Below are 16,048 nucleotides of genomic sequence, written 5' to 3'. Positions count from 1 at the left end.
CCATGAACCCCCACGACGACATGGCTTACGAGGCGCAGTTTCCTCCCTGGTATACTTACTAAGAAACTCTATGGCGTGTGGCAGATAAGGCGCAAAATCGGTCGCATTTCTTCTTTCTTACTTTTGTTTACTTCATTCTGGCTAACTCAGAGGCAGCCTGTTTGAGGGCATTGCTTTATGATGCGCGCAAGAGCGCCGTCACCTGGTATTTTTCGTATTTCGCGGGTTTTGATGATGATTGTGGGGTTTAACGCGCCGACGCAACGCAGGCGATGAGGCGCGCCGTAGTGGAGGGCTCCGGATTAATTTTGACCACCTGGGGATCTTTATCGTGCGCCGAAATCTCGTACACACGGGCGTTTTCGCTTTTCGCCTCCATCAGAAAAGCGGCCGCCGCGGCCGGGAATCGAACCCGCGACCTCGTGCTCAGCAGCGCAACGCCTTAGCCACTGAGCCACCGCGGCGGGTATTTCGCGGGTTTTCTTTACCAGCCAGAATAAATGAGTACGCAAGTAGTTCGTTGCTGAAAACCCCGCAGTTAGATTGCCCCTCGTGGTACCTAAAAGCGCCTCATTGACACTTTAGTGATCAGGACAGTAATTGTCGAGTTAGATAATTAATTACAATAATTAATTAACACTCATTCACGAAAAAATTACTGTCCGCATCTCCACAGTACTGCAAACAGCAAACAGCAAACAGCAACACTAGGCTTTTTTCGAGGAAAGCTTTTGCTCTTTTTATAAATCTTGGTGCATGATAGCTGGGACACCCTGTATAAACCGCTTGGCTTTCGAAGCCTCTGGGGTACGCCGCGAACAACAGCGTTACCCCGGGATGCCGCCTTGGTGGGGATGCCGCCTCGAGCGAGCGAGCTAGGACGACAAGGCGAGCGCATAAAGTGCTCTGCACTTAAAAAAAAAAACTGCAGCGTTCGCCGGAATCATGACAACACTTGCTCGGAAAGAGAAAGACTCCAGCGTTCGCCTTAATCGTTGCAGCCCATGCTCAGAAGGAGAAGGACACAGCATAGCACACGCCCCTCCAAGGCGTGTCCAATGATAAAAAAAAGGAAGCTCACACTTATAGCAACAATGATGGAGCGGAGAAGCGAAGAAGCAAGTCGGCTGCAGTCGTGAACTTACACCGTCGTGATGGTCGGGAAGCTTGCGTACAGCTTCGCTCCCTTCAAGTCTTAAAGTCTTGCGCGTTAGTGTGAGCTTCCTTAATTTTTTTCGAAAATGTGAACGCCCATGTACTGGCGGAGGTTGTTTCACGATACCTTTAACGCAAGTATGGCAATCTCCTCAGCAGGTCTTAACATTCAACGGGCAGTGACTACGGCTCACTGCGCTCTCTGATTTTGTCGCTGCGCCTTATGCATATTGACTGATAGAAATTGTTTTGCACATGTTGGCTTTTTAAATGCAGTTGCAAATGCAGGACATTTTGGAGTACAATATTTTTATACTGCAAATTTGCTTCCTGTACTTTAGGCATCACGACATGGTTCAGAACAGCACCATACGCGTTAACTCGTCGCCCTGCCGCCGTATCGTTTGAGCCATCAACATCCTCTTACCATGCGGTGGAGGTCGTTATGTGCTAGCGGTGAAAATGTTAGCACGTATACGCATGCACATCATTACGAGCAGAAAGATGACACGTACGCCCATCAGGTTGGCCACGTCGTCCCAGTCGCATGCCCCGCGGCTTTGCACGAGCTGGAGCAGCTGCGAATCCTCCTCCTTTGTCCACAGAGCGGAGCCCTTGTTGAGCCAATTCTTCCACATAAGTTCACAAGTGCGGCCGCTGCGCTGACCGTCGAGCTGCGTGAACGTAGTGCAGTGTAGTTACGTTTCTAAAGAAGCAAATGGTAAGAACGACGGCAAACTTCGTTTTGGTGACATTAAGGAAATACGAGACGGACTCATTGGCATAAGCAGGAACCCAGAATAACCTGCTATTTATCATTTATGTCAACATTTGAATGGGGGGCGAAAAGCGAAAGCGCCCGTCCACATGTGTTCGAGATTTCGACGCACGTAAAAATCCCCAGGTAGTCAAAATTAATCCGGAGCCCCCCACTAGGGCACGCCTCGTCGCCAGTGGGCTTGTTGATTAGGCGAGGACAGAATTGGCAAAGGGAGAGTAAGGCCTGTAAGGAGCACTTATGGGTTTGTGGAACGGCGGGAGGGAAAAAGACACTTCTGGGAGGGGCCTATCTGTGGACAGGGAAGGACGCCAGAGAACAAAAACTAAAGAGTGGGTGGACTGACTCAGGAAGGACATAAAGAAATTCAAAGAATCCGGTGGGATAATATTAGGAGACTTAAATGCCCACATTGAGGATCTAGACGGATATACGGACTACAACGGCGCCCTAGTTCAAGATATGTGTGAAGAACAGCAGCTGGTGGTATTTAAACCGGAGCATGCAACGGGCAGATAACGTGGCACAGCGGCAATAGACAGCCTTGCGTAGACTACGGCCTCGTCTCGGAGCACACTTGCGAGCGGTTGAACCAAACGACGATAGACAGCGCTGTGCGTCGTCCACTCTTCCTTTTTGTCCCTGTGTTCCTTGCGCTGTTTTTCACTATGAAAGGAGAAAGCAGCCTGGGCAGCGACCACAGGCGTGTAATCCTAAAACTCGACAGTGGAGGGGCTAGGCAGAAAACACCGGAAGTTGGGCTCCCGAAATTGAGCGAGAAACAGATAGCAGATATCGTCAATAGCATTCAAAGAGAATTGCAGACCCAGCCCACGAAGGTGTGAGAATATGACAAGGTTGTTAGTTGTAACAAAACGAAATAAACAAAGTAAGAAAAAAAACACCGCTGGAGCGGTCAAGAAAACCACGAAGCTGGTGGGACAAGGAAATTAAACTGACTATATTGAAGAGCGACAGCGGGCTTCTAGATGGCACAGAAAGGCGAAACAAATGGGATATCAGGATGAAGAGGTACAGTCATAGTGAAGTCATGGTGGTACCGAGAAAAGAAACTAGAGGTGCAAAAACTAGTGCAAGCGAAGGTTAAAATTTCGAGTGAGAGACGGGTATCAGGTATATGTAAGAAGGATAAAAGCGCCCCCAAAAATTCTGGAATCATTTAAAAGCATTGGGAACGACGACTAAAGAGGTGCAGACTCAGATACAGGACGAAGACTAATGTTCTCCTGGGGGACAGCGCATTAAGGTACCTGCATGGAGTCATTGCAAATACTTTTCGCCAAACAAGCGAGATATCGGCTAACCGGATACAGGTGGCCAATAGGAGCTCGACAGATGAAAAATTTGAATATAGAATTTTTGGACAGGAAAAAGGCAGAACACAATGTTTCCAAACGGCAACAGGACCAGATGGAATCCCTATAGAGATTATCAACCATTCGAAACCAGCGGGAAAGGCGCACTTGTATACAGCCATCGAGCCCGCTATAAAATAAGAGCGGATTCCCACTCAATGGCGCGAAAGCAGAATGAGAATAAAGGCAAGGGAGAGAAGGACAAGGCGAGCTCACACACGCCGAGTACAGTCACGTCAGTGCTTTATAGATTAGCTCCACAAGACATCAAGTCCGAGTTGTTGAAGTGGGTGAAAAGTAACGGTATTTTAAGCGAACTGCAGAATGGATTTCGGCCTGGTCGGCGCTTAGAAGACAATATTTTCGTATTAACCCATACCATCGAAATTTCAGCAGCACATGGCAGACCAACATGGCTAATGTTTCTGGACATAAAAACAGCCCATGACAACGTAGATAGGGGATTGTTGTGGCGTATACAAGGAGGGGATTGGGTCATAATTTGTAGGCTGCTCAGGACAATATATGAGGATAACAAGGTGCATATTACATGGGAATGGCGTACGGGCACAGAGCCCGTGTACATTTGAAGAGGTTCAAAAAAGGGGTGCCCTCTTTCGCCATTGCTAATCACACTTTACATTAGAGGAATGGAAAGACGATTGCAGGAGAGTGGATTAGGCTTTGATTTGTCGTACCGGAGCAATGGAGAGTTGGTGGAGCAACGGATCCCGGGATTGATGTACGCGGACGATATAGTGTTGCTGGCGGATAATGCGGAAGACCTACGAAAATGGCCGACTTTTTTCTGTGATGAGGCAACGTACCTAGGCCTATATTTTAATCCACGGAAATCTGGTGTCATGGTGTTTAACGAGGAAGCTCATACAGCGCCAGTAAGGATTCAACAGGAAGCCATACCATTAGTAAATAAGTACAAATACTTGGTGATCTGGCTTAATGAAGAAAAAGGCTACCTGAATGCCCATGAAGAACACCTCAAACTGAAAGGGAGGCGAAACACAGCAGTAATGAAACATAGAACACTTTGGGGATATAACAAGTACGAGGTAGTGTGAGGCATCTGGAAAGTGGTAATGGTGCCGACGCTGACGTTCTCTAATGCCGTATTATGCTTAAAGTCCGATATCCTGTCGGGACTGCAGGTTAACCAAAAGGGGGTAGGCAGATTAGCACTGGGAGCTCACAGTAAGACTACAAATGCGGCGGTACAAGGTGATATGGGTTGGGCTGCATTTGAGGCGAGGGAAGCGCGAAGTAAAATCCGTTTTGAGGAGCGGCTTAGACATTCAGATGAGAAGAACTGGGCAGCCAGAGTGCACACGTACCTGTACCTTAAAAGTGTGGACACCCAATGGCGGAAGGGGACGCGAAAGCTGGCGGCTAAATATAACTTGACCACGGCAAATAAACAATGGGGGGGGGGGCAGTTAAAAAAGCAAGTGAAGGAAACAGAGACGCTCATGTAGTCGGAGAGGATGGAAAAGAAGGGATCACTGGGAATCTTTGAAGCAAGCAAACAAGATATCCGGAAAGATAGCTTTTATGGCAATAATAAAGGTAGTGCGTTGCTCTTTTAGGCGCGGGCTGGCTGCTTGAGAACTCAAACTTACACGAGGAAACATTCATCCCAAGATGAGACATGTGTGGGATGTGGCAGGGATAAAGAAACAATAGACCACGTAGTAATAGAATGCCAAAAGATTCAGCCGGCTAGAATTGGAGGGGGGTGGGGGTGAAATCCTACTTCCTGAGGCACTGGAATTCGCAGTTGATGTAAGCATTAACTGGTCAGCAGTAGGTATTACTAAGCAGCGGCTAGAGTATTGGTGGAAAAAAAGCAGGGAAGGAGTCAATAACCCGTCACCCCAGCCAGGGGTAGCGGCAGGACAGAATTAAAAAGAAATACGAGTCGAGGGTTAACTAAATTTAAATCACTGAGATAGGCTAGATGGCGCATGCCGTCTCCCCGATTCAAAGGGGAGGCCTTTAATTATCATCATCGTCGTCGTCGTCGTCGTGGTCATCCGCACGTTAAGTACCATAATCAATCAATGGATATATGATGGAGTGCTGCCATCCAGAGAGCATATGCTGCCATTTTCAGAGGCGAAGGCAATGCGCAGGGACCTTAGAATTGCGCGGCCAGTGTAACTGCACGACAGCCTGTGTAGCTTACCCATTCTTTCTCCATCTACTAGATCTTTTAGAGTATTGTGCAGCCCCATTGCTTGAAAGCGCTCCGTGGATGGCGTGACCAATATTCCTACGCCTTGCTTGTAGGCTTTCCGGATGATGCACTCAACTTTTTCTATTTATGTCAGATCTCCATCCTGAAATCTAGCGGCATCGATGTTCGCATCGACTGGACACGAGGAGTCATCTCCTGGGAACCAGGCAGCCCACTCGGCTGCACGGGAGTGTATAACCTCTAGTCCTCCGCTGCTACCCGACTTAGCCCCACCCCACCAGCGATACAGCTTCTACGTTACAAAAAGAAAAAAAAGACCGCCTCAAGGCCCTCACTCCAACCGGCTTTTTATCCGCTCTGCCCTCGCTCCTAAGATCAGCCGAAATTTTCATAAACAAATATCTTGCCAATGCTAACCTTACCCCAGAGACCTTCCGTAAATGACACACCACGCCTGTGCCGCGTCGAAGTCCCTTCTGCGCCGCCCGCCAATCTGCAACACCTAATGTGGCACTGTCCGAAGTTCGGGCGCTACAGAACCATCAAGCCTCCTCCAAATACATCCTCTTTATACATCGACCCTCGTGCACTATAACCCTCCATTCTGGCTTTATTTGCACACTTTTCTCTAAAAAGCGGTCTATCGCGAGCAGTTTAAAGTCGTGAGCCTGCTCTCCTCACCCCACGCGGCCACTCCGGCTTTCTCAAGGGTCCCATCTGTTTTGTGTCGAACTGTCCGCATTTAAGATGTCCCAAGCTACAAACACCCCACCTTCTACTCCCACTTCCCCCACCTGACGTAGAGTCTTTCTGCCACAATAAAGGATACCTCCTCCTCTTCCTCCTATTTCTGTCCTTGTGAAGTTTAGAAAGGGAGCCACATAGCACGAACGAGGCTCAAAAAATGTGCCAGCTTGAGGCAGTGGTGTTTGTTTGCTCTGTGGGCGATACGTCGGCTGACCTGCTATGTACTAGACCTCAATGTCGATATAGAAGCTGTTTTGGCTTCATTTGCTTGAACACGGAGGCCAAGGACCCGAATGCACTCGACGCGTGGTATCAGGTTGCCCTGTATATAGACTTGAATGTCCGGGACGTCTCTCTTTCTTCTTCCCTGTTTTGTAGGCTGGTAGAAAAGGATCTCTTATTTTCGAGGGGAGCAGAGAGACCGCTCGGGGTGATGTAGGCGAGGACTGCACCGGCAGCTTGGGGCAGCCTTTCTTCCAGGTTCCTGCCAGTGCCTCCAGTCGACCAGATTGTAATATCATCTGCGTAGAGGCTATGTTGGATTCGAGGGATAGCCTCTAGGAGTGGAGGCAGCTTGATCATGGCGACGTTGGAGATGGAGGGCGACAGTTAAGATCCCTGTGGTTTGCCCTGACTACCTATATGAATGAGCTCCGATTCCAATCCTTGAAGTGTGAGACGTGCCGTGCGATAAGAGAAAAAGTCTTTGTTGTATGTATCGGCACGGCGCCGGACTCTCAGCTCGGCCTGATTGTATAGAATGGCATCGTGTCCGGCGTTGTCAAAAGCCTTGGTGGAGTGCAGTCCAAGTATAACTCTCGTGTCAAGGTTCGTACCTTGCTTGTTGTCTAAAATCTGGTGTTTTAGTTGCAGCATAACGTCTTGCGTGCAAAGAATGGGCAGGAAACAAACCCACCATCGTGTGAGGAAACAACTGGTTTGTTTCCATGTGCTTGTACATCCTATTCAGCGCCATGAGTTCCAGAACCTTACCCAGGCAAGACGTAAGGGAAATAGGACGCAAGTTCTCAAACTTGAGTTACGTGCCCAGTTTCGTTATCATGGACATCTTTGCTGTTTTCCAGGCCGGCGGGATTTGCCCTCGTTCCCAGCACTGGTTCATGCACCGTGTGAGGGCGGCTATGGAACAATCGCCCAGGTTATTCAGCAGCTTATTCCTAGCAGCTATCGTTATGGGCATAGGTACCCTGCCTTCCCGGCAAGACCCCTGGAAGACCCACCAATGAGGAAATCCAGTGGTGCCCTGGAATGAGGAGGCCTTAGCCAAAAGGGGACATAAATTTTATCTCTCTCTCTCTTTCCAATTCATAGTTTTTTAACATGAGTGCGTTTACCACGCATCTTAGGCTTTCTATTCCTGGATTAACCGAGTACCACAGGTTTCAGTGCCACTGTGTGAAGAGTAGGATTCGATAGTTGTCAAGAGTGGTTGAGTGCATCAAAACGAGAGTTCACCGATTCCTGGAAATTCTCGATGTCGGCAATAACTAGAGCCGTCTGCTTTTGACCTTTAAGAATCTCGCAAAACATACAGACAGTTGTCGATTGATCGACGGAAGAGCTCGATGAAGCAACGTTTCGGTTAGCCATGATAGCCAGATTTATAGCGAGTCCATCGAACGTCAGTGTTCTTCGCTAAGCGGGACGGAGCACGTTTTGGTGGCCGGGGGCGAAGTTCGACGTCACCGATTACCAACAAGCGCCCTGCAGAACACATCTTGTGGGACCACCAACAGACAAGAACACGTGGGCAAGGCTGAGAGCAACGCTTTTGATTTCTTTAGTCATGACGCCACCGCCCGGAATGCGTCAACGATTGGCTGATGCAGGAGCGTTAGCTGTGGCACAATTTCATTTTGGCAGTGCCCTTTTTCTCCACTTATAGTCCTCACGTGTGCACTTATTTTACAAAGCTTGTTCTTATTAACCCCCACATGATGTTGATCCGGCGGCTACAGTTGTTGAATGTACTTATGACTCATTCTTGTACGCTAGTCGCCTTACATTGCACATTTTTCAAGTACCCGGGCAGGCCGCAGAAACAGTTTTTTTAGATTTTTTTATTTTTTGTCACTATTAGTTATAAATAAATTCCTGTATTTGTTTCATGCATTCACGTGTAAATGGAGCTTCTTGTTACTTCGTACTTGTAACAAGATTGATTCTTCTTCCTACCTACTTTGCGTTATTGCTATGTTATTGCAAGATGTCTTTTTGCAATATACAATACATTACAGTCTCTGTTAATTATCTTATGTAGGTTTGATGACAGTACTTTATTATTTAATCTTCTTGCAGTTTTTGTAGTTTTTATTGTTTTTTACTAACTCGACTTTCGTACTGACTGTTTATTGCGAGCTACTAATGTATTTCAGCCCGCTCATTGCGGCAGCACGAAGGCTCCGGCTCTTCTTTGACACTTCAATAAAAATTTATTTATTTATTTATTTATTTATTTACTTATTTATTTATTTATTTATTTATTTATTTATTTATTGAGTTCTGCCCGCCGTGGTGGCTCGCTGAGCACAAGGACGCAGATTCGATTCCCGGCCGCAGTGGCCGCTTTTCTGATCACGGCGAAAAGCAAAAACACCCCTGTGTACGAGATTTAAATATCCCCTGGTGGCCAAAATTAATACGGAGCCCTCCACCACGGCGCACCTCATCGCCTGAGTTGCGTCGGAGCGTTAAACCACACATTCAATCAATGAATTTCGTTCTGGAATACCACGTTTGGGATTATCTGTATGGGTACCAGCAACGGCGCGTGTATAATAATTGCCTAACGCATGAGCGAAAAATGGCCAAACAGCCACTCTCATGTCGCTCTCTCCTACGCTTTCCCGCGCTCCGTAGCCTTCCTGCGTGCTTTCATGTCCGCCGGCCAGCGCCGCTTCTCAGAAACTATGCAAACTAGTTGAAAGTTTGTTTAGCGTTCCAAGGCGGCGCTCCTACGCCTTTTTGCATGGAGGAAAGAAAAGGTTAGGAGAGGCCCTGACGTCACATTTGTGAAGCCATGCCTTTTTGTTTTTCTTCATGCCTCTCGGTCTTGGTTCGTCGCTGATAAAACCGCCTTTGCCACGGAGAAAAATCACTTGTGCTGCCGCTGGCTGATGCCGGCTTTGCGCGCTTATCTACTTGGATCACGGGCCCCGAAATGTTCTGAGAGGGGCATCCCCCCTCCGCCCTCTCCTCATTCCGGTCTTGTTTTGTCCCCGCTGTTCGCACTCCGCATCGGTACGCACTTTTAAAATTGAGGACTGTGCTGTAGAAGCGCCCGGACAGCGGGGCAGGAACCTGAGCTGCTTATCCTTTTGTTTTCTATAATCTTCTGAATTTACAAGCGCGTGATATTTTGGAAACTAAAGGTAGAAGTGAGCGCCTGAACAAAACATGTGCACGCAATTTTTTCTTACCTAAATCCTCCGGAGAGAAAAATATCAGTAAGATAACGGTTGGCTATTTATTTACCCAACAATCAGTATTTCTTACACTGTTTCAGTTCCGCCTCCGTAATCATCTTTTGAAAAATACAGCAAGTATGAAGCGAGCGCCACGTTGAACGAGATCCCCAGTGCGCCCCAGAACTAGCGCCCCATCGCGGCTAAGTTGTGAGCGAAAGGACTCCTGAAACCCAACGGACAAGCTGACAGACACGCGTCTCAGAAGTGGGTGCAGCGTTCGCGGCTTTTGAGCGGCGACGTAAGGCGGGATGTCCGCCGGCGCGCCACATAGCGGATGAGTGTCTGAACTAAGCTTCCCCGTCCTTCCCACTGAAAAGCGCGGGCCGTATTAGGCAATGTTTATGCATGCGGCGTTGGTACCAGTATACGTACACAAAAAAAGTTGCAGCGGACATGTACGTTTAGATGTTAAGATGTTAGACGCGATAGCGTTGCCCCGTCGTCAAGGGGGAGCTTCCAACGAAGCTGCGGCATTCGCCATTCATGCCGTCCGAGCGCTGAAGTATAACCTAACGAAACTAGGAACAACGGCTTTATGTTGGAGAAGGAGCTTCACTGCGGAGAAGCGGCAATTGACGAAACCTCGTATCCTTGCTGTCTTTTGCGCAGCAGTGTCGTTGTCGGCGAGCCTGCCTGCCCGCATTTCAACATTCGGTTTTAGGCAACTACGCCCCATTACAGCTTCAGGCACGAGCTCTTTTGGGTGCGCAGACGTACTTCCCGTTTGACGGTGACACCGTTTCCCGTGGTCGCTACAAGAGCACGGCTAATACCAAACAGTCAGCTTTTACGGAAAGTCGCTGAATGATTCCAGAAACGGTGTCACGTCAACAGTGGCTCATCGGCGCATGCACCAACGGGGGGAGAACGCACTTAACGAACTTACTGCGCAGACGCGACGCATCGTGAACCACGTATCATTTCTCTGCCATAGCATCCACCGTAGCATCGTTGCCCTCCTTCCCACCCGCCAGTTAGCCTTTGCGTCTGGCTGCCTCAGTCGTAGTTTCCGCTTGGCAGTGGTGACGTATTTCCGTGGACACCTGAGGAGCACGGCTGATAGCGGACGGCTAGCGGGCACGGCAAAATCGAGAAATGAACCTAATAACGCTATCGCGTTAAAATTTGTTTTTTACGATACAGGACACTGAGAACAAATATTAGCCTGTACAATATATAATCCCGAAAATTTTTCGGCCTCTTCCAGCTGCCTTTTGCACAAACATAAAACGATAACACGCGAGGTTGATTAGACAAAAGCGATACAACTGTACACCCAGCAACAACACTTACGTCGACGGCGGAGATTTTAAGCCAGTCGATTCTTCCGTTGGCCATGTCAAGCAGCTTGTCAGTTTTCATTGTCCTGCGCAAAGGCGTTCTTGTCATCACCAGTGGCACAGAGCGTTCCCGACTCTTGCGTGAAAGGGGGAGTGACAGAAGGCTTCTTCAGTTACAACAAAGGGCATTCCGTATGGGAGAGACAGGACAGTCAAGTTACCAGTCATTCTTTACGTTAAGCGCTGTGTCGAAAAAATAACACACTGGACGGACGAGACAAGCATTCACGCAACAATGAAATGCCCTTCAATACCATGACAACAACAATAAAATAACCTGGAAGAAAATCCGTTCCGTATTGCCACGTTTACATGCATGCTTAGAAAAAGAAGTAGTTAATCTGTAAAACCTTTTTTCAGGTAGCCTTAAACAAGCGTCACACATTTTCCATAAGCTGGTTTTGTAGTCATCGAGGCCTTCAATGATATACCTGTTGGAGCACTTGAGCATTTGAGCACTTGAGCACTCGCAACTTCAAGGCTGTGTAATTTTCTCGATGGTCCATGCTAAAGCTTGTCTATAGAATGGTATTGTTGCGACAGCATTAAAATAGAACAGCGTGTATTGTAGTCACAAGCCGGTGGTAATCATTCTCGCCTGGTATTATGCCATCAAAAGAACGCCACAAAGAATCACCAATGAAAGCTTTTTTTGTATGCCAAATGAACCCGTGGAATACCGCAACTTTTTTCTATCACGTAATGTTTATTACATTTCATAAAAGTAAATTAAAATACCGGCCGCGCTGGCTCAGCGGTAAATTTTCTGTGCTGCTGCGCCCAAAGTCGCGTGTTCCAGCCCGGTCGCGGCGGCCGATTCAATGCGTAGCTATCTTTGCCGAGTACACCCACAGCCAGGACCGCGTAACACTTTGCATTTCCATAAAAATGCGAATTTAGCTGAAGTAACACTTGTAACAGTTGTAGATAATTGGCCGACGCAGATAATTGGCGACCAGTATTTTGAAAACAAAAAAAAAAGAAAAACAGAAAAAACTAATATTGGAAAAATATTATCTGACAACATCAAAAATATGCATAATATTCCCAGAAAACCCTAGAACAAACAAAGTCCCGATATAACATTTAAAGTACGAATAAAAAAATCGCGCCAATCCACCCCGTGAATGTGGTTGGAAAGCAAAGCTGTAAATGGCACCCATAACGATTACCCATGCGATGTCACTTTAATTCCCTCACATCGCTCTACAAATAGTAAAACCAGAGAGAAGTGAAATGCACTTAACCACACCTTTTATTACTTCAAAGAGATATTCTTGGTAAGGTTAAATCAATGCATGATGCATTAACAGTGTTTGGTTGAGTTGCATTGTGGAACAACAGTGAGTTGCACAACGGTGGAAACTTTTTTTATAAGATTAAAGTAAGCTCCAACCCGGTGTCAGACGATCTGACTTCTCCGTCTCTGCGCCGCGGACGGAGGCGACGAGATTTGCGGCAGAGAAGGAGGATGAGGAGGAAGAAATACTTCTGTTCAGATTTCTGAATGGCCCAGAGTGCAGCCCTGGCGAGTGATTCCTTCTTCTATGGGGCCCATATGCCGTCCGCGCGGCATGTGTTTCGTCCACCCGCTGAAGCTGGGTAGGTAGAGAGGATAGGCACAGCAGCATCTCCCATTGCTCTTGTTGGGTACTTGACGGAAGGACAGGAGGGTGCTCAGGGCTAAAGTCGCACACCCCTATTACGGGGCGAAGTGTTCCTACTTCTGAGCAAAATTTACATTCCGCGTCATAGCGATTCGGATGCATTAAGTGAAGACGCGTACGCTGTGGGAAGGAGCCCGGATTGTATGAGCCGTAGGATAGTTTGTTGCTCTCCTTAAAGGTCAGGGTAAGGCGAAGGTACGGTCTGTCTCAGAAGGCGATAATGCTGGGTTATTTCCCTGAACGTGGCAAGCGGGTGACTGTTCTCGTGCAGCTCCATAGCACGGGAGGTAAAAATACAGGCTTGTTGGGTGGACGTATTTGTTGCCGTCCATTGAAGCGTAAGGGGGTGTCCAGATGAGCTGAACGGAACCGTTTTGGGAGACGTTTTTGAGCACGCGCAGTGCAGGTCAGGACACCCAACCCGACTGGTAATTCGAGTAGGCTTGCTGGAAATCGGTGACTACCCTCCGAACCCCTGGTTGAGTGAGAGCCAAGATGATGGCTGCCTCTACTGTTGCCGTCATTTCTTGGGTCCTAAGCGACGTACACGCAAGAAGGTTGGTTCTGGAGGTAGCCACGATGATGGCGTATTGCTGCCCTCGATATTTGGAGGCATCTGTGTAGATAACTGCATGGTCCCCACCGAGTTTGGTGTTCAGTGCTTGAGCCCGTGCTTTTTGGTGACCCTCGTCATGTGAGGGGTTCATATTTCGAAGCAAAGGGAGCATCTTTAGTTTTAGTCACCAAGAGTCTGGGAGTATGTCAAACGGAGTGACATTCTGGGCTGCCCAGCCAATCTGATGAAGCATGCGGTTACCCACCGCAGTTCTGAGTCGGACCTTCTGGTTAGAAAGATGGCCTTCTATCAGCTCTTCCACCGTGTTGTGGAGCCCCGTGCTAAGCAGCCTCTGTGTGGACGCACTCACGAGAAGACCAATGGCCTGCTCTACCGCTTTTCTAATCATTATATAAAGCATCTCTATGTTTTCCTTGTCGAGAAGAAGACGTGGGGTTGACGTAAGTGACTCTCCAGAGGACAAAACCTTCAATTAATCGAAAGGTACCGGATTCCTTTAGGCCTCGCTTCTTGGTGGCAACTGGCCTGATCATGTGTATGATTTGATTAATGCTGTTTTTGAGGCGCTGCAAGGAGACGTCACTCTTGGTGTTAGCATCGAGATATAGGCCCACGATCTTGATGCTGGGGCTTGGAGTGATGGCCTGGCCTTCAAGGAGTATTTGAATGTATTCCTTGATTTGGCGTGAGGGCGGACAAGGAGCTGTGATTTTTTACGTGGCCACAGGCTTTAGCACATTGGCGTACTAGAAGTGAGACGCCATGCATTGGTGTGAGCTTCCTTTAATTTTTGTAACTCTTAGCACATGAGCAAGGTGCGCACAGGGCCGCTAGACAAGCGTGAGGGGTCGCGTGACGCTTTCACGTGGCATTCAGCGATAACGCAAAGGGTAAACCCGTAGATGTGCTTGGTGAGTACACCACCTGTCTTCCCTGTCTTCGCGTGGGCTCGTGGCTAAATCGGTAAGACAACGGGCTCTCGCTTTGGTAGTCTACTAGTTTCAGGTTCGATTCCCGGCGGTGCCAGTAGATTTTTTTATTTGTTTGCTGGAGTTTTCTGGTGACACCAACGGTCGCGAAAGAACCCTTGGGGGGTAGAGGTAAAAAGCTTTGCTTTAAAAGCAACAAAAATAGCGGAAACCGCGTAACGCCCTGATTTTCCCCTAGAACGCAGATTTGGCGGGAAAAACACACACCCGCAGTCATTGTAATAGCGTAAACAGACACAATTTTTGCAACAGAATGTTTAAAAAGTAAAAAATAAGGAAAATAGAAGAAATAACATTTTCGCAAAAAATGATCACACAAGATCAAAAAGATTCATCTTATAACTTCCCCAAAACCAAACAATGAAAATAAAATGTCCACGAAAAACCTTCCATATGCGAAAAACCTTCCAATGGCGCAAAGCAAAAACCGTGTAACGCCTTGAATTTCCACGAAAAATGCAGATTTGGTAAAAAAGATACCCGGAATCCTTATAATAGCGTAAAGAGAGATAATTGGTCCAAGAAAAATTTAAGAAACCCCCCAAAATATATAAAATGTAATGTTTTCACGAAAATTATCTGACAAAACCGAAAATAAGCATCTTCTAAATCTCCCCACGAAACACAAAAATAAAAAAAAAGTCCATAAGAAGACGTTCAAAACATGAATAGAAAACTGGCGAAAATGGCGAGAAACCGTGTAAAGGCCAGCATTTCCACAAAAATACAGATTTCGCTTTAAAATCCCGTAATATTTATCGTAAAGTAAACGGAGATTGAACTCTATTTTGAATTCGAGGTAGAACAGAATTTTTGAACACCAAAAAAACAAGCTATAAAAAATAAAACGAAGGAAAGAAAAAATTCTAGGTCGAACATAATTTTTAAAAACCAGAAAACAAGCTAGAAAAAATAAAATGAAGGAAGCAAAAAAGGTAAACGAAAGAAGGCAAGAATGTTAACCAGGCTATGGCCTAGTATGCTATTCCACAGATGGAAAAAGAGAACAATGGGAAAAAAAAGAAAACAAAAAAATGCCCGCGTATCTGCTCCTTTTGTTGCAAATGTCCTCAAAAGACGAAAGTCTTTGCAGACATTTGCCAAGGAGATGTCCCCTTTGCTTTCCCGCTCACCTCTCATGCTGTTCCTGTACCGTCGCGCTCATCCCAAGGTAAACTCACTAAAAGTTTGCGCAAAGCGATTTGAATTTACCGCGTTCAACTGCTACAGGCAGGGTTCCTCGATGCCACCGCTGCAGTACGGCGGAGACGCGCGTGAATGGAGGCGGCCGACTACAAGGTTTATAGAACCGCGTTGCCGTGCTCCACGTACGTTCCAAGCAGAGCGTGGAACCTAGCTAGTGGAACCTTTCGTTGCTGTTGCCGCGTGATTTTTCATATGCCGCCAGGAGGCGGCGGTTTCCTGCAGTACATGTAGATTATAATTTGCTATCAAAAAACCAAGCATCCATGAATTTTTTAATAAAGGAACACTGTAAATATCCCTTGTGTACTAATTTCCTGTCTTATATTTGCGTAATGTCTTGTTCTTGTTCAAAAAAGTTGACAAGTATGAACATATAAACCTGGCTTAGACGTTTGCATTTGACTGTGAGTATATAAGACTATTGCGCTATATCAATTTTACTTTGGCCGGGTGGCTGAATCGAGTCACAGACAGACAGACGGACGGACAGACAGACAGACAGACCAAAATTTC

The 16,048-nt window shown here is 47.1% G+C and overlaps 1 protein-coding gene across 4 annotated transcripts in view; it reads right to left on the bottom strand.

The window, feature by feature from the left end:
• The window catches only part of LOC144151967 (snRNA-activating protein complex subunit 4-like), a 288,952-nt gene that overhangs the window by 158,202 nt on the left and 114,702 nt on the right, over positions 1-16,048 (bottom strand). For all 4 annotated transcript variants that reach the window (XR_013319020.1, XM_077683153.1, XM_077683152.1 and 1 more), the window contains exons 8-9: positions 11,050-11,122; positions 1,671-1,829 (exon numbers count right to left, since the gene is read on the bottom strand). Coding sequence is in view for 3 of the 4 variants with exons in the window: in XM_077683153.1 (XP_077539279.1) it covers positions 1,671-1,829; positions 11,050-11,122 (232 nt within the window). In the remaining variant the exon portion in view is untranslated. The remainder of the gene's footprint in view (positions 1-1,670; positions 1,830-11,049; positions 11,123-16,048) is intronic.

Source organism: Haemaphysalis longicornis, unplaced genomic scaffold (assembly GCF_048455015.1).
Source record: "Haemaphysalis longicornis isolate Haplotype H1 unplaced genomic scaffold, Haemaphysalis longicornis Haplotype H1 scaffold_9, whole genome shotgun sequence".
NCBI classification, from domain to species: Eukaryota; Metazoa; Arthropoda; class Arachnida; order Ixodida; family Ixodidae; genus Haemaphysalis; species Haemaphysalis longicornis.
This window is presented reverse-complemented; position numbering and strand designations above follow the sequence as displayed.